The sequence below is a fragment of the Staurois parvus genome, unplaced genomic scaffold, assembly GCF_062004578.1.
Source record: "Staurois parvus isolate SC_StPar_1 unplaced genomic scaffold, SC_StPar_1.0 ptg000154l, whole genome shotgun sequence".
NCBI lineage: Eukaryota > Metazoa > Chordata > Amphibia > Anura > Ranidae > Staurois > Staurois parvus.
The window spans coordinates 18,068,185-18,089,173 of NW_028317950.1; the positions used below are offsets into that span (position 1 = coordinate 18,068,185).

At 40.5% G+C, this 20,989-nt stretch overlaps 1 protein-coding gene across 1 annotated transcript in view; it reads left to right on the forward strand.

Annotated features, from left to right (window-relative positions):
* ANAPC2 (anaphase promoting complex subunit 2) overlaps nucleotides 1-20,989 on the forward strand; it is a 43,112-nt gene that overhangs the window by 17,165 nt on the left and 4,958 nt on the right. The window contains exons 3-11 of the mRNA XM_089675136.1: nucleotides 1,586-1,718; nucleotides 9,900-10,074; nucleotides 11,310-11,429; nucleotides 12,771-12,888; nucleotides 14,762-14,937; nucleotides 15,683-15,824; nucleotides 16,039-16,114; nucleotides 19,576-19,779; nucleotides 19,861-19,990. Coding sequence (XP_089531262.1) covers nucleotides 1,586-1,718; nucleotides 9,900-10,074; nucleotides 11,310-11,429; nucleotides 12,771-12,888; nucleotides 14,762-14,937; nucleotides 15,683-15,824; nucleotides 16,039-16,114; nucleotides 19,576-19,779; nucleotides 19,861-19,990 — 1,274 coding nt within the window. The remainder of the gene's footprint in view (nucleotides 1-1,585; nucleotides 1,719-9,899; nucleotides 10,075-11,309; nucleotides 11,430-12,770; nucleotides 12,889-14,761; nucleotides 14,938-15,682; nucleotides 15,825-16,038; nucleotides 16,115-19,575; nucleotides 19,780-19,860; nucleotides 19,991-20,989) is intronic.

The window sequence follows — 20,989 nt, forward strand, 5'->3', positions numbered from 1 at the left end:
GAAGCTGTAATTACCAACACAGAATTTTGTATGAAGTATTAAATTTCAGTTAGCGTGTTCAATACTTTTTTCCTGTGTCATTCCATTTTATTACACATAACTCAATTTCTGAACTTATTTGTTTTGGTTTCTTTGTATGTATGGATTGCATGGGTTGTTACCGACATGTGAAAATTTCATGTCAGTAGCACCTTTAGAAATATATTTACCTAGAAAAATGGTGACATGTTCAATACTTATTTTACCCGCTGTAAATCCTGTGTGTGCTTCACAAAGTAATACAAAACCCGTGTATATAAAAAATAAAGAAAATTAATCCTTGGTGCCCTGATTTTTCCAGTCCACAGAAGAGATTTTGAACACTCCAGACAGTTTTAAAGAGAGGCCGATATTTGCAAGAGCTTTATGATATGAATTCCATAACCAAAATAAGTAAAGTGCATGCTTACCAAATAGTGCACTTGTATGCACCAAAGTATAATCACTGTTGTGAGACCTCTGATGACGTCCCGTTGGACGAAACATGTTGGGCCGAGCTTGTACATATTCAGTACATTTTTGTTATACCTGCATGATTTATCCCTTTTTGTTATACCTGCATGATTTATTTCCCCATGATTTATCTCTTAAAAAATTCTGCCAGTACAGTAAATACCTGATGCTCCTCCCAGATTTCCAGTGAGCTCCTAATTTCCTGGGCATGGCTGACATCACTGCTTGGAGTTTCAGTGCAGCAGAGGCATTCTGTGTTGTCAAATCAAATGGGAAGTTTGGAACTTGCTAGGTTTCTAGCAGAGCAATGGGTATTTTTCTGTACTTGCAGCATTTTAAGTGCTAGTGCACACTGATGCGATGCACGTACCGCATTTCTGTTCAAATCTCATGCGATTCTTTGCAGTGCGATTTCAGGCCATTCATTTTGTATGGCTCAAATCGCATCGAACCTGCATGAAAAAGCTGCATGCACCTTTCTTAGCCACACTGGAATCTGATTGCATGGGTGTTCACACCCATGGGTTCCGATTCAGGCAATTGCACTGTTTTTAAGGAACCGTTTTTGAGGTGTCGTTAATTGAACATTGACGAGCGCATTGGTTTGCATGAACGCAGTGCAACTGGATCCCACACCGTATCAGTGTGAACCGGGGGTAAATACACAAAACGGGAAATGTGCAAGTATAGCAGCAGAGATGTACTGAAGTCTGCAAAAACCACCTCTGTTCTGGCATTGTGACACCAACAAGCTTCCTTGCCAGGAAGCCTTTATTGCAGAAAATACCTATTATTATTTATCTTCTGTAGTAAAGTACCTTCTTGTTTGCAAATGTTTGTTTTAAGGCTACAGCTCTGTTTAACAGATGACACAAATGGTGCCTTTGGTGTTGGCTACACAAGTATGTAGCAGTAATCAATTACATGCAATTGGAGCATTTACGATTAAGATTAATCATCAGTAGATGTGAGGCATGGGAACACCATGAAATAAATGTTGTTATAATGGAGTTATGTAACGGAGTCATTATAGTGCTGGGTAGATTTTTGATGTTTGGAGTTTTTTTTTTTGACATGACATCACTAACTTTAGCCACAGGTTGAATCTGCTGGAGAGAGTGTGTTCAGATGCAGTCACCACAATTCTTCACAAGATGATTGAGCAGAGAATGGAGAAAAGATGCCGTGGAGACTATGAGAGATCCTTTCTTACTGAATTCCTGGAGGTAATGTTGAGATAACCAAATTAAACTGAGCCTGTGTTTTATGCATGTGGGACGAAGTCCCCTAAACTTTACCCTAATGCTTTTGTTTGCCTGCTGGAGCAGAAAGTTAAAGCCCTGTGTGTAAGGGTCTGTGGGGAAAGGATTTGATGGGCTAATGCAGCAATCAGTTCGAGACCCTTATTAGATCATTGCAGATGCAGCTGACCTGCTTTAGCTTGTTGTGTATTCCATAGATTTGTATGGGGAGAGAAGCCATTCTGAAGAAAACAAAAGCCCATCAACACTGGCCCTAGTTAAACTGGAACTGCACTGCATCTGAGCGCCCCAAACCAAAAATGCTATTTAATTTGTTTTTAATATTCAGTGCAAACTCACCTAACCATCCATGTCTCCATTCTTTATTTTGCTGAGAAATCATTTTGAAAAACACCAGGCATTTTTGACCGTGGCTATCCTTGAGTAAGGGCAGATGATTCTTGTATCATTTACTTCCTGGAATTCATCTGCCCTTAGCTCAGGCATAGGCTGAGCTGAGAACTGTCCCTCCCCTCCTTAAGACTGCTGGGATGTATGACATCATTTGCGTAAGCATGGAAACCAGGAAATATAAAAAAAAAAGTTTAAAACAAGTAAATATGATATACTTTCCTATCTATTTACTAATACTAGCAGCATAAGGATTAAAAACAATCCATGTTGATTGAGAGAGTGATGTTCTGCTTTAAGATTGACCTGGTTGGAGTTTACTCAGGTTTAACCACTAGCCACCCACCCACAGTAGTTTTACTCTTAGCAGGTGGCACAGCCAAGCTAGACCATGTACCCCTACGTTGCCTAGCACATGCACACTAGTGCGCCCCTTGGGGTGCACAGCAGTTCAATCCTTTGTCCATTATAAGCAATAACTGTGTAAAAAAAAAAAAAAATCACTGATCACCCACTAAGAGTAGTACAATGTCACTCACTATAGGCACTATGAACTGCTCTGTTGACAGTATGTAAAAAAAGAAAAAAAAACATAATTACATAACAAATAACAGAAACTAAGAAAAATGTGGAGGGGTTTATCCAAAATTTTCGTGTTTTTTCGTTTATATAGAAAGAAATAAAAAAAATAATTGAAAGTGAAAAGTGCAGCACTAGACTTGTATGTATGGTAAATAAATACATAAAATCAAATACCAAGCAAACGGAAAAAGCCAGCTTACATAAGCGGACATCCGGTTTTAGACTGTTACCCAATGATGACCTTTTTTAACCACTTCCAGACCGGACACTTTTACCCCCTTCCTGACCAGGGCAATTTTCAGCTTTTAGCGCTATCACACTTTGAATGACAATTGCGCGGTCATGCAACACTGTACCCAAATGAATTTTTTACCATTTTTTTGAGACAGATAAAGCTTTATTTTGGTGGTATTTATTCACCACTGGGATTTGTATTTTTTTTGCTATGTAAATGAAATGTCCAAAAAATTTGAAAAAAAGTGTTTTTTTTTATAAAATTTTGCAAATAAATAATATTTCATCATAAATCTTAGCCAAAATTTATTCCGTTATCTTTTTAGTAAAAAAAAAAAAAATCCAAATTAGTTTATAAGCAAAAATTATAATTTTTAAACATTTTTTTTTACATTTTTATTTTATTTTTTTATTTTTTATTTTTATTTTTTTTTTTTTACATACTGTCACCCTAGCAGTACAGTGTCACCATGGTGACACTGTACTACTTGTGAGGGGTGATGAAGATTTTTTTTTTTTTTTTTTTTACACTGATTGCTTTTACACCCATATAGGATATAAAAGCAATCATTTCTCTTTCTCTCTGTGTGCATTCTTGCACTCATTGAAAAGAACTGAGTGAGCTGTGATTGGTCATAGCTTGTCACATGGTACAAGGCTTTTGTGAATAGCCTTGTACCATGTGACCTCTGTGATCATTCACAGATTTCACACATAGTAAGCAATGATGTCAGAAGTGACATCTTGCTTACTACTTTGCATGTGATCACTGATTGGCCAATCAGTGATCACATGATCGGGACCTCGTACAGAGGTCCCGTCCGACGATCGGTGTTTCACTGTGTCCGGAGGACACAGCGTGCACCGGATCGCGGTGCTGCGCGCTCCCAGGGAGCGCGCACAAGCAGGGTGCGGGGAGGCCGTTTATAGACGGCCACCCGACCCTGCAGTGCCACCGTCCGGCCGTTTATATACAACGGCCGGTCGGGAAGTGGTTAAAGATGGTGGTTTTAGCACTTCCGGTCTTTCCAAGATGGACATTTTTGCAATGTCGGTTCCGGCCTGTGCTTGATTGCAAAGAAGGGGCGGAGATGGAATATTATGTAAATGTGTAACATGTCAGCACTGTAATACCGCTTGATAATGTCCGATTGGACGAAACATGTCGGAGAGGAGTTTTCAGTGCTGGTGTCATGCCACTGCGTGATCTCGGGTCTGCAGCAGCAGCTTATGTAAGCTGGATTTTTCTGTTTGCTTGGTATTTGATTTTATATATTTATTTACCCTACATACAATAAATACTACACTATTGGAGGAACGCTTTTCGCTCCTGGTGAGCTTTATTTTTTACCAGTGTCTGGGCAGAAAAAATGGCATATATTCATCGATATCTATGACAAGATACATGCGGTTCTGCTTGATTATAAGAGCGTGTATGCTGCTGTAGTGGCAGTCTCTGGTGAATTTGAGTTTCACTGAGACGGTGGTGGTACATTTAATCAAAATAGTTTTTTCTACAATCAAGAGCACTTGTATATGTTGGTGGATGGACATTTATTTAACACTTTTTTTATCATTTGGTTTCATGGACTTTTATTTTTGAACCCTTATTATAATCTTATTAGTTTCATATATTTGTCTAGCACTGCACTTTTCACTTTCACATATTATTAGGTTGTATACTACCTATTTCTGCCATCTGATTGGTAGTCAGCGCGAATATACGCCTTTTTACTTTATTTGGTCAAAAAAATTCATTGGTAATTAAATGCCACCAAAATTGAGCTCTTTTTGTGTGAAAAAATATATAAATTTAATTTGGGCACAGTGTAGCATGACTGAGCAATTGGCAGTTAAAGTATTACTAAACCCAGTAAAATCAGTCTATATATGCAGTAAAGCATGCTTGTTATACTCACTGTGGAACCTAAGGCAGGGCTTGAAAAAGCTGCTCGCCAAATGCGAGGAGAAATTCCTCTGTGGCGAGCACAGATGAAATATGGAGCAACTGCACCTGCGCTCCAAGCGTCATTGTGAAGCCGAGTTCTGGTTTACAACTTCCAGTTTCCGGCTTCTTTGGCTCCGCTGAGAGGAGACACCCTTTCCACCGTCGCGGGGGACTCGGAGGGACTAGGAGTAAGTACTGTAGTGTATACAACATGTCATATCACTATAATGGAGTACAGGGGAGCTGGGATATACATTACTCCCCAGTAATGTATATCCCAGCTCCCCTGTACTCCATTATAGTGATATGACATGTATACAGTAATGTATATCCCAGCTCCCCTGTACTCCATTATAGTGATATGACATGTATACAGTAATGTATATCCCAGCTCCCCTGTACTCCATTATAGTGATATGACATGTATACAGTAATGTATATCCCAGCTCCCCTGTATTCCATTATAGTGATATGACATGTACACAGTATGTATATCCCAGCTCCCCTGTACTCCATTATAGTGATATGACATGTATACAGTAATGTATATCCCAGCTCCCCTGTACTCCATTATAGTGATATGACATGTATACAGTAATGTATATCCCAGCTCCCCTGTACTCCATTATAGTGATATGACATGTACACAGTATGTATATCCCAGCTCCCCTGTACTCCATTATAGTGATATGACATGAATACAGTTTGTATATCCCAGCTCCCCTGTACTCCATTATAGTGATATGACATGAATACAGTTTGTATATCCCAGCTCCCCTGTACTCCATTATAGTGATATGACATGTATACAGTAATGTATATCCCAGCTCCCCTGTACTCCATTATAGTGATATGACATGTACACAGTATGTATATCCCAGCTCCCCTGTACTCCATTATAGTGATATGATATGTATACAGTATGTATATCCCAGCTCCCCTGTACTCCATTATAGTGATATGACATGTATACAGTATGTATATCCCAGCTCCCCTGTACTCCATTGTAGTGATATGACATGTATACAATGATTACTGTATACATGTCATATCACTATAATGGAGTACAGGGGAGCTGGGATAATACATTACTGTGTACAGTTTGATATTTTGGACTCTTTATTCTAAAGAAAAATGTAATTTCATAAACTTTAAGGGGGTGTGGTTGGGGGTGGGGTTTGGGGTGGGGGCAGACCCGGGCAAGGTTGGGTGGGGCAACTGGTGGAGAGTAAGGTTTTTTTTTTTTTTTTTTTTGTGACCGGCTAGTACGGGTGTCGGCAACCCGCGGCTCCAGAGCTGCATGCGGCTCTTTTTCACCTTGGCTGCGGCTCCGGAGCACACTGCCCACCAGGTGACAGGCAATAGGGCAGCAATGGGCAAACTACGGCCCGGCGGACCTTTTAATCCGGCCCGCGGAGCTAGGCTCCCGCTAGGCTCCTCTCACAGTCCGCCCTGAAGACCGGTGTAGCATGAAAATCTGTCTCCTATGAGGATCTGTCCCCCTCGACGTATCTGCGCATGTGCCGGAGATCGCCGATCGGCTGCTAATGCCTGAAACTGGCACATGCGCAGATACGTCGAGGGGGACAGATCCTCATAGGAGACAGATTTTCATGCTACACCGGAACGGCGCGGGAACACGGCGAGAGGAACGCGCGGAGCAAAGGTAAGTGAATTGACACAGGGGGGACTTGGGGACTTAATATGGGGGATGAATTACTATAGGGGGGATGAATTACTATAGGGGGGATGAATTACTATAGGGGGGATGAATTACTATAGGGGGGATGAATTACTATATGGGGGATGAATTACTATAGGGGGGATGAATTACTATAGGGGGGATGAATTACTATGGGGGATGAATTACTATGGGGGATGAATTACTATGGGGGTTTAATTACTATGGGGGATTAATTACTATATGGGTGATGAATTACTATATGGGGGATGAATTACTATATGGGGGATGAATTACTATATGGGGGATGAATTACTATATGGGGGATGTATTTTCAGTTTTAAAAATGTGGCTCTCAAAATAAATTTCAATCGTGGTTTTGGCGAGATTTGGCTCAGTTGAAAAAAAAGGTTGCCCACCACTGACCTAAGGCTATGATTGTGATTATGACGATACACTGTGGCCCTGATTAACCCTTTGCTTACTGGGCCCTTAAACCCCCTTCATGACCAGAGCGCTTTTTGCAATATATGCAGTGTCGGATTTGTTTTAAATGTTGCAATGGTTTTGCGGCTCCCAGTCTTTTTTTCCCTCTCGGAAACGGGTCCAAGTGGCTCTTTATGTCTTAAAGGTTGCAGACCCCTGGGCTAGTAGGTCTGTACTCGAAATTTTAACCCCTGACCTAAGTGGTTAATCCTCTGCATTGTGTAAAAAGGCTGTTTGATCCTTTCTTCTCTGCCCCTCCTCTTGTTGAAATGGCCACCTGATACAGACTGAACCCGTGGTCACATGCACGTGCTCAGTTTGGTGTGTATTGCTAGAGAGGTTTTTTTTTTCTTGGGAGGGTGCATGTGATCAGCACAGGGCCAATCAGCACTGTCCAGACAGAGGATTAGAGGTTTCTCATCCTCCTCGAGCAAAAAGAAAACTCCTCCTACAAGCTTTAACCAGTGCTCTGCTGAAGTCACAAGACTGCTCTAACTGCTGATGAGAAAAGATATTTAGCAGTTTATATTTACTAAAATAATTGCATTTTCATGTTGTGTGTACTGTGGGAGACCAGGTATAGTGAATGCAGGGTCCTGGGTTTACTATCACTTTAAAGTAACAGTGCTGAATGGCAAAAAATGCCCTGGACATGAAGGAGATAAAGCCTTCTGCAGGTCAAGTGGATAAGGACTCACTACCTCCGCCATGTAACAGCCTTTGCTCCTGGCAACCCTCATACATTCAGATCGAAGATTGAGTTTGCATATGATGGCAGAAGAATTGAACATGAACAGGGAAACAGTGCGGCAGATCCTAATGGAGGATATGGGAATGAGAAAGCTTTCCAGAAAGATGGTGCCTCAAATCTTGACAGAAGATCAGAAAGAACATTTGTCCTCAAATTTCATCACATCTTTTAAAGAATTCAAACGTGTTTTTGACTTTTTTTTTTTTTTAAATACACTTCATTCAGGGAATTAAATTGTCACACCTCATAAGTTGCCTCATACCCAGAAATACTGGCTGTTTCCCTTTTCATCAGCTGTTGAATGAAGAGGCGAGGAAAGGAGAGTATAAGGAGTGATACAAAGGGGAATGGCAATTAAGTGATGCTTCTTATTGCCACAGGTGCCAAAAGTCACATCAGTGTGCAGCTGAAAATAAAAGTGCCCCCCTGGATAGAACAAACAGTCTTGCATACACAAATCAGCACACAGCTTATCCTTCAATCACCACACAGATCTCCATATGCTCTCACCAAATTCTTCCAAATCAGCATACGTTCTTTACAATTCAATCTTCCCTCTCTTCTCTTTTTCCTTCTACTCCACTGTGCCAACTCTCCCAAAGATCAAAATAAACTAATATAGTGTAGTAAGTTCTAATTAACTCATTAATGTGATACACCCGTGTGCTCACTTAACAAAACCAGAAACATGCTCAAAATGTATAAATCACTCCGTGGTTGATAGCCACCATTATTCTATTATTCACAATAAATACTATTACCCTCAAGGAGCACATTCTTTGTGTGTAATCTATGTAAATCTCTTCATCAATACATCCCAAACTCTTGATTGGTGTGTACAGTGCACCATCCACATCCAGTGTTTAAACCATTAAATGTGCTCCTACCTTCCTCTTTGAGCATGCACCTTACCCTGCATGAATCAATGTGTGCCTTTGGATCCTTAGTTTAATCTCCACTTTCACCTCTTCTTAGTGATTATGGATGAGTACAAAAGACCTATTCAAAAATGGCCGCTGCGGCACTTGCACTTTGATGCGCTTTGTCATCAAATTGACTTCCTCATAGACCGCGAATGACTGACATATATGGGGCATTGGCACCTCTGGTTGATTCAGCTCTGAGGAAGGGAGTGCTTCTCCCAAAACGCATCAGCTAGTTCCAACCAGGCAGTTGTTGGGACAGAACCCCATTGTCTGGGACTGAAAGATTTGGCTCTATGTCTGATTTTATGGTCTATTTGTGAGTATTCATTTGTGACCTATTTTTTAAATAAATTCTATTTTCATCACGGTAATGTACAAGGAGAGTGTGCCCTCTTTTGTGTTTTCTCTTGACATTACCCAGATTCCCTGATCTTTAGAGGGCTGCACCTTATCAAGTGACAGACGCCGTATTAACATTAATGAGTATGAAGGTTAGAACGCTGGTGTTTCTTAACTAACTGCTGATTTGTGTATACAAAATCAAGTGATGCTGTTGGTTTACACAGCAAAAAAGATAGATATAAAAACATTTAAGCAACACATAACAATGGAATGGGCATATCCCTTTTCACGTGCGTGTATTACTGAAACTGAACACTCTATGGGCTGCGGGAGTGTGTAACTACACACACACCCCAGAAATTTAGGTTTAGCTACTACATATGAAGAAAAAAAAAATAAATATGTTTTTTTTCCTTGGCTACCAGGTGACAGGTTATTAAAAATACAGCAATATGTTCGGTATACACGATTCAGTTCAATGAACGTGTACCTGGCAAAGAGCTTTGTAGCAACAGTAAACTATCAGTAGGCATTTAACTGTAAATTATTGGTTTGCCAGTCATTTGAGACTTGATATACATACCTATTATTATTATTATTATTATTATTATTATTATTATTATTATTATTATTTTGTCTTATGAACATGACCTAATCATTTCAAAATTAATATTATAATTATTTTAGAATGCACAGTTTAGGCACACCATTAAAATATTGAATTGGTTTGAAATGTATTGATTTACCATTGTGTGTGTGACAATGCAAGATACCTAATATAAACTATAATTCTCTGTTTCTGCAGTGGATAGAGAAGGTGATTGGCTGGCTCAGTAAAGTCTTCCTGCAGGATGAGACATCTCAAGCCTCCAAACATAAAGCTATGAGTACCCTGAAACGGTGGCGTTGTCATGTTCAGCGATTTTTCTACCGCCTCTACGCTAGCATGCGCATTGATGAACTTTTCTGTATTATTCGAGGTAAGTAGTAAATTGGGTTAATTCGAAAAATATCACTGCTCTGTCTTTGCAAAGATTGCTAATAAACTGCAGTAGGGATGCACCGAAATTTCAGCCACCGAAACATATCTGAAAATAATGCCAATAGGAAAAATTTAGCCGATACAGGGGACTGTGTGTACTGCAGATGTGAGGGTAGGGCGGCGGAGAAAGGCAGACGAGCAGTGTATACAGTGACTGGCTGTCACTCTATGTCACTGCCGGTTTTTAAATGTGATTACCGGCTTTTTTTTTTCTTCACTATAGCTCAGAGAATCAGCTGTCACTTTCCCCCCAGGAGATAAAAGAAACAAAGTTTTCTTTAGCTCTGGGGAAAGTGACAGCTAATTCTGTGAGCTATAGTGAAGAAAAAAAAGCGGGCAATTCCATTTAAAAATCAGCACCGACATATAGTGACAGCAAGTGAGGGAGCCTCTCTGTATACACTGCTACCTCACTGTATACACTGCTCTGCTCCTCTCCCCACCCCCTCCCCCCTACAAAGAGGACCTGTCACTCATATCCTATCACATAGGGGACTATTGCTCCCCTATGTGATAGCAATAAAATCATAAGTTACATGAAAGTAGAAAAAAATACAGAAAAAAATTGGAACCTCCTCACATACGCAGAGATTTCAGTTTTGGTTCGGCCACATGCATTCTGAATTTTAGGTATCGGTTTCGGCACCAGAATTTTCATTTCGGTGCACCACTATACTGCAGAAAACTGTTAGAGTTCACTTGTAGTACTAAGCCTAATTACAAAAAAAAACTTAAAACTTTGTAAAGTAAATGTAATTAAGAGTTGCTTTCAGTCTTAAATCGGCAGTTTCAATTAAAGTAATATCTGGCCAAGGTGAAGGTGTGTGTGTGCGCAGGGACTCCCTGTTATGGGGTAACAAGTTCTGCCTCAATGTTGTCACCCTGTCACATCCCCTCTGGAGGAGACATGTGACTGTGCCCACACATACTGTACAGGCAAAACAAACATGTATTATATTGTACTACATATAATGATTGTTAAGCTGCAATATGTTACATTTATGGTTTTTGATTTAGTACTGCTTTAATGTCAGCAACAGGCTGCTTGTAATTTTACTTCAAGCTCTGAGCCAAACATCCAGGAAACGTAAATTGTAGGAGGAGAGGGTAGCAGAGGTGGCCTATATATATCTCTCATGACAAGTTACCCTTTAACATTTTTATTTTGTCCAGATTTTCCTGACTCTAAACCAGCCATCAAGGATTTAAAGTACTGTCTGGAACGGACCAATCAGAGGCAGGAATTACTTTCAAGCCTGAAATCCGCTCTAGAGACCAGGTTGCTACATCCTGGTGAGAATTCTATTTCTATCTTGCTGTTAAACATTCATTTCCTGTATTTTAGCTTATTTAAGTGTGTGTTTATGTATATATTTATGTATGGATTGTGAACAACAAGCTGCATTTGCCCAATAAAGCCAAACCAATGAAAACCCTAATTGTATTTTTACACTAATCTAGCATAAGGACCTGAATTAGTTTTATTATTGCCCTACTGTAATCCCTTGCATAGCAGAGTGGGAGAAGCGACACTATGTAGGGTATACTTTTAACCACTTCAAGTCTGGACGCTTTTACCCCCTTCTTGTCCAGGCCAATTTTCAGCTTTCAGTGCTATCACACATTGAATGACAATTGCGCGGTCATGCAACACTGTACCCATATGAATTTTTTAGCATTTTTTGGAGACAGATAAAACTTTATTTTGATGGTATTTATTCACCACTGGGATTTTTATTTTTTTTTTGCTATATAAATGAAAAAGTCCAAAAATGTTTTTTAAAAAGTTTTTCTTATAACATTTTCCAGATAAATAATCTTTCTTCATAAATCTTGGCCAAAATTTATTCAGTTATCTCTTTAGTAAAAAAAAAAAATAACCCAAATTTAGTTATAACCAAAAGTAATTTTTAAAAAACATTTTTTTACATTTTTTATCATTATTTGTTTTCTTTTTTTTTTTACATACTGTCACCCTAGCAGTACAGTGTCACCATAGTGACACTGTACTACTTGTTGGGGGGGTGTTTTTTTTTTTTTTTCTCTACACTGATTGCTTTTACACCCATAAAGGCTGTAAAAGCAATCATTTCTCCTCTCTGGCTGCATTCTTACAGCCATTGAGAAATACTGTGTGAGCTGTGATTGGTCACAGCTTGTCACATGGTACAAGGCTGTTGTGAATAGCCTTGTACCATGTGACCTCTGTGATCATTCACAGATTTCACTAGTGGTAAGCAATGATGTCAGGAAGTGATCACATGAATCGGAACCTCACACAGAGGTCCCGTACAGAGATCGGTGTTCCGCTGTGTCTAGAGAACACAGTGGGCACCAGATCGCAGTGCCTAGGGAGCTCGCACAAGCAGGGAAGTTGGAGGACATTTATAAATGGCCACCCACTCCAGCGTCTGGCCGTTTATGTACATGGCCCAGACGGCAAGTGGTTAAAGAGGGAGAAGAAAGGATTAACCTTATCCACATACTTAGGAAGTGAAGGGAAAGCTCTCCAATGGGGATAAAAATAAATTAAAAAGGAAAAAATGTTGCAAAACAGCTGACCACACAACTTGAATGAATAAGATTTAAATACAAATCTTTAATGGGAGTCACTGGTGTTTGTGTCTTGTGCAGGTGTGAATACATCAGATATAATCACCTTATACATTTCTGCCATTAAAGCTCTGAGAGAACTGGATCCTTCTATGGTGATTCTGGAGGTGGCCTGTGAGCCAATCAGGAAGTACCTGAGGTATTGAATCATTCCATACTTTCACTGTTTACAAATGGCAGACATCTTTCTGACCTGTTGACTCTGTGTTTAGTTTATAAATGCACATCTACAGTGCCTTGAAAAAGTATTCATACCCCCTAAAATTTTCAACATTTTACCATGTTACAACCAAAAACGTAAATGTATTTTATTGGGATTTTATGTGATAGACCAACACAAAGTGGCGCATAATTGTGAAGTGGAAGGAAAATGATAAATGGTTTTCAAAAGTTTTTACAAATTATCTGAAAAGTGCGGCATGCATTTGTATTCAGCCCCCTTTTACTCATACCCCTAGAATCTAGTGGAACCAATTGCCTTCAGAAGGCACCTAATTAGCAACTAGAGTCCACTTGTGTGTAATTTAATTTAATCTCAGTATAAATACAGTTGATCTGTGAAGCTTTCAGAGGTTTGTTAGAGAACATTAGTGAGCAAACAGCATCATGAAGGCCTACCAAGACATAGCCATCCACCTAAACTGACAGACCGGGCAAGGAGAGCATTAATCAGAGAAGCAACGAAGAGGCCCATGGTAACTCTGGAGGAGCTGCAGAGATCCACAGCTCAGGTGAGAGAATCTGTCCACAGGACAACTATTAGCCCTGCACTCCACAAATCTGGCCTTTATGGAAGAGGGGCAAGAAGAAAGCCATTGTTAAAGCCATAAGAAGTCCCGTTTGCCAGAAGCCATGTGGAGGACACAGCAAACACGTGGAAGAAGGTGCTGTTGTCAGATGAGACCAAAATTTAACTTTTTGGCCTAAAAGCAAAATGTTATGTGTGGCAGAAAACTACCACTGCACATCACCCTGAACACATCATCCCCACCATGAATCATAGTGGTGGCAGCATCATGTGGTGGGGATGCTTTTCTTCAGCAGGGACACGGAAGATGGTCAGAGTTGATGGGGAGATGGATGGAGCCAAATACAGGGCAATCTTAGAAGAAAACCTGTTAGTCTGCAAAAGACTTGAGACTGGGGCGGAGGTTCATCTTCCAGCAGGACAACAACCCTAAACATACAGCCAGAGCTACAATGGAATGGTTTAGATCAAAGCATATTCATGTGTTACAATGGCCCAGTCAAGGTCCAGACCTAAATACAATTGAGAATCTGTGGCAAGACTTGAAAAATGCTGTTCACAGACGCTCTCCATCCAATCTGACAGAGCTTGAGCTATTTTGCAAAGAAGAATGGGCAAAAATGTCACTCTCTAGATGTGCAAAGCTGGTAGACATCCCCAAAAAGACTTGCAGCTGTAATTGCAGCGAAAGGTGGTTCTACAAAGTATTGACTTCGGGGGGCTGAATACAAATGCACGCACACTTTTCAGATATTCATTTGTAAAAAATGTTGAAAACCATTTATCAGTTTCCTTCCACTTCACAATTCTGTGCCACTTTGTGTGGTCTATCACATAAAATCCCAATAAACTACATTTACGTTTTTGGTTGTAACATGACAAAATTTAGAAAATTTGAAGGGGTATGAATACTTTTTCAAGGCACTGTATTAGGCAGCAACAGTATTTGCTCATTCCCCATGCAGGCTGTGTTTTTTTTCTGTGTACTTCTGCAGATGATGGTGCTTTATTATTCTTCTCACTCATAGTGAATGTATGCCCTTGCTCAGAATATTATAATACAAGAGGTTGTCTCTAGCATGTTATGTAATCTTTGCAATTCTGCAAAGCCCCTTCCTACAATGGCAAAGGATGAACCTAAAAATAATATGAAACAGTTGTAAAACACTTTTTAAAATGCATAACTCCTATTAAAACTCTTTAATAAGTCAAAATGACTGTCAGGTAAAAGTTATAATTTTATTTTTTTTTTCTTTCCCAACAGAACAAGAGAGGATACCGTACGACAAATTGTTGCTGGTTTAACAGGAGATGCTGAAGGGGATTTGGCCAATGAGCTGTCTAAGGCTGATCCTGTGGTCCTAGAGAATGGTCAAGAGAGTGATGACGATGTGTCAGACCCAGAGGATTGGGTGCCAGACCCTGTGGATGCCGATCCTGGTATGCAGTATCTTATTTACACTATATTGCCAAAAGTATTGGGAAGCCTTCCTTTACACACACATGAACTTTAATGGCATCCCAGTCTTAGTCCGTAGGGTTCAATATTGAGGTGGCCCACCCTTTACAGCTATAACAGCTTCAACTCTTCTGGGAAGGTTGTCCACAAGGTTTAGGAGTGTGTCTTTGGGAATGTTTGACTGTTCTTCCAGAAGTGCATTTGTGAGGTCAGGCACTGATGTTGGATGAGAAGGCCTGGCTCACAGTCTCAGCTCTAATTCATCCCAAAGGTGTTCTATCGGGTTGAGGTCAGGACTCTGTGCAGGCCAGTCAAGTTCCTCCACCCCAAACTCGCTCATCCATGTCTTTATGGACCTTGTTTTGTACACTGGTGCGCAGTCATGTTGGAACAGGAAGGGCCATCCCCAAACTGTTCCCACAAAGTTGGGAGCATGAAATGTCTTGGTATGCTGACACCTTTAAGAGTTCCCTTCACTAGAACTAAGGGTCCAAGCCCAACCCCTGAAAAACAACCCCAAACCATAATCCCGCCCCCCCCATCCACCATGTTACCTGATTATTCTCCCATGTCCTGTGATAGCACTATATGTGCACACAATTCAATGCTAAACAAAGGCTAAACCGAACATTACTGCTTATTCTGGATTGTAGCTCTGCTCAGCAGAACTCCTTTAGCTGCAGTGATGGCTTTTGTAACGGTACTGTCTACATCCTTTTCTTCTAGGTAAAAGTGGCTCCAAGCGTCGCTCCTCTGACATCATCAGCCTTCTGGTCAGTATTTACGGCAGCAAAGAGTTGTTTATTAATGAATACAGAACCCTTCTCGCTGACAGATTGCTCCACCAGTTCAGCTACAGTTCTGAGAGGTAAACATAGGAACTTTTCATGTCTTATGGGAAGAACAAATCACTGATTTATCCATTAGTAACCCATATCTTATAATTATTGGTTTTGAAATTTCCCAGTAAAGTCGTCAGGTCCTGACCTCTTTCTCTACACTAGTTAATCCCAGAAAAAGTCTACTAGCTGCTCACAAATTTCAATCAACTTTAAAGCTGCATGGTTTCTCTCTTATTTTAGAGAAATCCGTAATGTGGAATTGTTGAAGCTCCGCTTCGGAGAGGCTCAGATGCATTACTGCGAAGTCATGCTGAAGGTACAGAAAATGTCTATATTCTATAATGCCAAGATGCACACTTAAAGCAAACAAGCTATTAACCATTTCTATACCAGGCACTTTTATCCCCTTCCCTCCCAGGCCATTTTTTAGGTTTCAGCGCGCTCACACTTTGACAATTGCGCGGTCATACAACATTGTACCCAAACTAAAATTTTATCATTTTCTTCACACAACTAGAGTTTCTTTTAGTGGTATTTAATCACCGCCCGGGGTTTTTATTTTTTGCTAAATTAACAAAAATAGACCGAAAAGTTTGAAAAAAAAACCCACGTTTTTCTTTGTTTCTGTTATAAAAGTTTGCAAATAAATAATTGTTCTTCATAAATTTAGGCCAAGATGTATTCTGCTACATGTCTTTGGTGAAAATAACCCAAATTAGGATGTATTTTTTAGTTTGTAGGAAAGTTATAGAGTTCACAAACTATGGTATAGATCTGAATATTGATCAATCCTGAAGTACTGACAGCCAATCTAATTTCTTGAGGTCCAAGATGTCAGAACAGTACATATATCCCCCAATTGACCTCTTTTTGCAAAGTAGAGAGTCTGACGTACTTCATAAGAGGCATGGCGAGTTTTTTGAAGTTGTATTTTTTGTTTGTCATAATTTTTTGGAAAATTAAAAAATTAAAAAAATGTATTTTCACTATTTTTTTTTTTTTTTTTACATACTGTCACCAGTGCAGTACAGCATCATCATATAACTGGCATGGCAGTGATCTGACACTGACTGGTGACAGTATGAAAACAATATAAATATATATATATATATATATATATATGTATGTATGTATGTGTATTTTTTTTAATTTTTTATTACATTTCTTTTCTTTTTTTTAAGATTTTTTTTTTTCATATTTCACTCTGACCAAAGTAGTACAATGTTACCATAGTAACATTGTACTACTTTGGGGAAATGATCAGTATTTTTTTTTTTTTTTTTTACACAATTACTTTGCTATAAGCAAGCAATTACCTGAATGACATCGATTCATTCAGGGCTTTTTTCTTTTTGTGCTTAGCTGTGATTTGGCCACAGCTAATCACATGACATGTGCATGTGATCGCTGTGACCATTCACAGTTAGACACTAGTATACAATGGATGGCATGAATGAAGCCATCCATTGTATACAACTGTCATGTGACCTGCTGTGATTGGTCACAGCAGGTCACATGGTACCGGCAACGGGGGCCGGTACTCAGATCTGTCATTGGCCATGTCCGAGGTACACGGCCGGTGACAGAACGCACTGCTGCACGCTCTGTAAGCGCGAAAACTGCGCATGCACGGGAGGACGCCATATGGCATCCACCCAGAAATCTACAGCATTTTGCCGGCCGCCAAATGGCTATTGGCAGGGCGGCTATTGGTTAAACTAAGTTATATAATCTTTTACATCTTTCCTTACTGCTTATACAGAAATCATGTAGGATGGAAAAAATTAAACATGCTTATAGTGGACAGTCTGCAATAACCAAACACTATACTATTTCTCCCACTTTTTGCCCTAGATCGTATGTAGGGTCCTAAATAGTAAATTGCAGCAGAGATCTTAAATTGGAGAATCTCAAATCTTGCTCCTGGGTGGCACAGTGGCTTAGTGGTTAGCACTTCCGCCTGGCAGTACTAGGGTCGTTGGTTCAATCCCAACCACAGCACCACCTGCCTGGAGTTTGCATGTTCTCCCTGTGCCTGCGTGGGTTTCCTCCGGGTACTCCGGTTTCCTCCTACACACCAAAGACATGCAGGTAGGTTAATTGGATCCTGTCTAAATTGTCCATAGTATGTGTATGTATGAATGTGAGTTAGAGACCTTAGATTGGACACCCCTTGAGGGTTAGGGACTGATGTGAATGTACAATATATTTATGTAAAGCGCTGTGTAAATTGACGGCACTATATAAGTACCTGAAATAAATAAATTAAGGTTTTTCAACATTTGAGATCTTCAGCTTTCTAAGTATCCTGCAAGAGCTTTGAGTAATGTTATCCTCGCCTAGGCAAGTGGCCAAAAGTTGGGGTCTAAAGATTTTCATCCTTTTATTTTGGTAGTTTTTTTTCTTATGCTTGTCATTCTGAATATGGGGCTGTTACATAGAACTTAGCTGTTGCAGACTATGAAGTCTATTTTAAGGTTGCTAGCATTTGCTCAACAAGAGAAAGGATCTATATAATTATCACAAAGCTTAACTAATTTGTAAAGACCTAGATTCAAATTCTGCTCTGATGAGTTGGATAGATGCTTAAATATTTGTATATGTTTGGATTGTATCTGGGATGAAAACCTTTTTAATTCACAGATGGACACAAAAGCTAAAAGACTAAATTTGTATGGCGCAGCCAAGAATCTTAAAACAAAACGCAAATCGATTCCTCCTCATTTTTTGTAGAATGTGTGGGAGTTAGAAAGCAGGTCTGTGCTCACCTAAAACAACAAATAAAGGAGCGCTTCCAACCCTGTGGAAGTCAATGGAGTCACATGCCCAGGAACAGATAAAATCTAAATGCGCCGAAAGTCACCTGTCCCAGATCCGGTTGTAATGTCATACACCTTGCGAGAGACTGCCCGAACAAGGGCTGGTGAGGGCAAACTCGAGGAGCACTCAAACCATGTCAAACCAAAGGAAAGAAGCTGGGCATCATGATAACATGTTTCGGGGACTTGCCCCCTTCCTCAGATCATGTGATTAGGAAACGGCAATTAAAATATATATAGGAGGGTCCGGGGGAGTGTTTCATCCTTAATAGCCACCCACAGATATTAACCCCTCTATTCGCTATTCACCACTGCCTTGGTGATGTATCAATCTGGGCACGCCTACATGTCATGCTCTTTAACCCAACAATAAAGTGAATTTTGATTTCATCTGCTCCTGGGCTTGTAACTTTATTGACTTCCACAGGGTTGCCAGTGCTCTTTTATTTGTTGTTTTGTGCTCATGTCTCATTGCTGGAGTTGATGGAGCTGCCCATTTTGTGGTTATCTACATATCCCCTGGAACCTCATTGCACTTGGTATTTGTACCTTTATTCTTGCTCACCTAAATTTGCCTTTTGTTCAGTTAAAGGCGGTATTGTTCAGAATCGCTTTAGCATGTTTTTTGAATCATGTGACAGGTCCTTGTCCCCCACCCCATTAGCCAGAATGGATTCGGCTTTCCTTGCTTTTGCGTTCTGAAGAAGACAAAATAGAGAGAAAACTTCTAAAGCACAAACCTGTGCGCTTTATATATATATATATATATATATATATATATATATATATATATATGCCCATTTTTTTTATTTTCCCCTAAAGCAGCATTATGGCCAAATTTACGCCATACTGCTGCTATATGGTCCCTCTGTTTTCTGGGCTGTGTAATAAACCCTAGGGCTGTGTGCTGCATTGGTAGTTTTAGGGCTTCTATAGCAAAAAAATGTTTTTGTTACAGGACATGGCAGATTCTCGCCGCATCAATGCAAATATACGTGATGAGGAGGAAAAGCTCCTGGAGGAAGAGAGACCTCCATTTAACCTAGTGGCAGTCATCCTTTCAAGTGAGTTTTGGCCAGCACTAAAGGATGAGAAGCTGGAACTCCCAGAGCAGATTAAAGAAACCATGGAAATGTTCACTAGGCGATATGAGAAACTCAAGGTAAGATCCAAGGCTGATTCTCACAGTACAGATTTGATGGTCTTTGTCATAACTTATAACAAAGTTTCCTTCTTCTTCCAGGCAATGAGGACACTAAACTGGAAGCACCATCTCGGGTTGGTGAGCCTGGATGTGGAGCTAGCTGACCGCACTCTCTCTTTTTCCGTGTCCCCTGTCCATGCCGCCATCATCCTAAACTTCCAAAATAAAAGTAAGTCTGGGTTCAACACTGGCTTGTTTTATGGAGAAATCCTCTGTTCTGTTTAAATTGATAGATTGAAAAACCTTGTAGTCTATTTTAAAATAATGGGCAGCTCTTCTTCCTATGCATCCTTTGCAGACACTCTGCGTGGTCCATGTTAGCTGGGAGGCTGACTAACATGGCTATCTGTGCTTCTGTGAGCTTGCTGTCAATTGATATGACTATAAGGGCACAGAAAATTTTAATTGTTGCTTTAGCTCTTGGTGATCCTGTAAGCCAAGGTAACCAGAGCAGGGACTGATCTTCTTTCAGCTCATTCTGTGCATAGAAATGATTAGGAAAAGGCAAAGGTTGTAATTTAAAACAAAAAAATAACAAACACATTATATCGCCAAAGCTAATGGCCACTACTCTATCCTCCTGCTCCTTGACCTCTCCTCGGCCTTCGACACTGTCTACCACCCCCTCCTCCTTACTAAACTGCACTCCTTCAGCATCAGGGATGCTGCTCTCTCCTGGTTCTCCTCCTACCTATCCCAATGCTCCTTCAGCGTTGCCTATAACGCTGCCACCTCCCCCTCTCTCCCCCTCTCTGTTGGTGTCCCCCAAGGCTCTGTCCTCTGACCCCTCCTCTTCTCCATCTACACCTCCTCCCTTGGCAAACTGATACACTCTCACGGCTTCAACTATCACCTCTATGCCGACGACACACAAATTTACCTCTCCACCCCTCAACTTACCCCCTCACTCTCCGCCCGCATCGCCCACCTCCTGAATGACATATCAAACTGGATGTCGCTCCATTACCTCAAATTAAACCTGTCCAAAACCGAGCTCCTAGTCTTCCCCCCCAGGCCGCACCCCCCCCCCCCCATCCTCTCCATCATGACTAGCAACGCCACCATCAATCCCACCCCACACGCCAAAGTCCTGGGTGTCACCCTGGACTCAAACCTCTCCTTCCAACCTCATGTCCAATCACTATCAAAGTCATGCAGGCTCCACCTC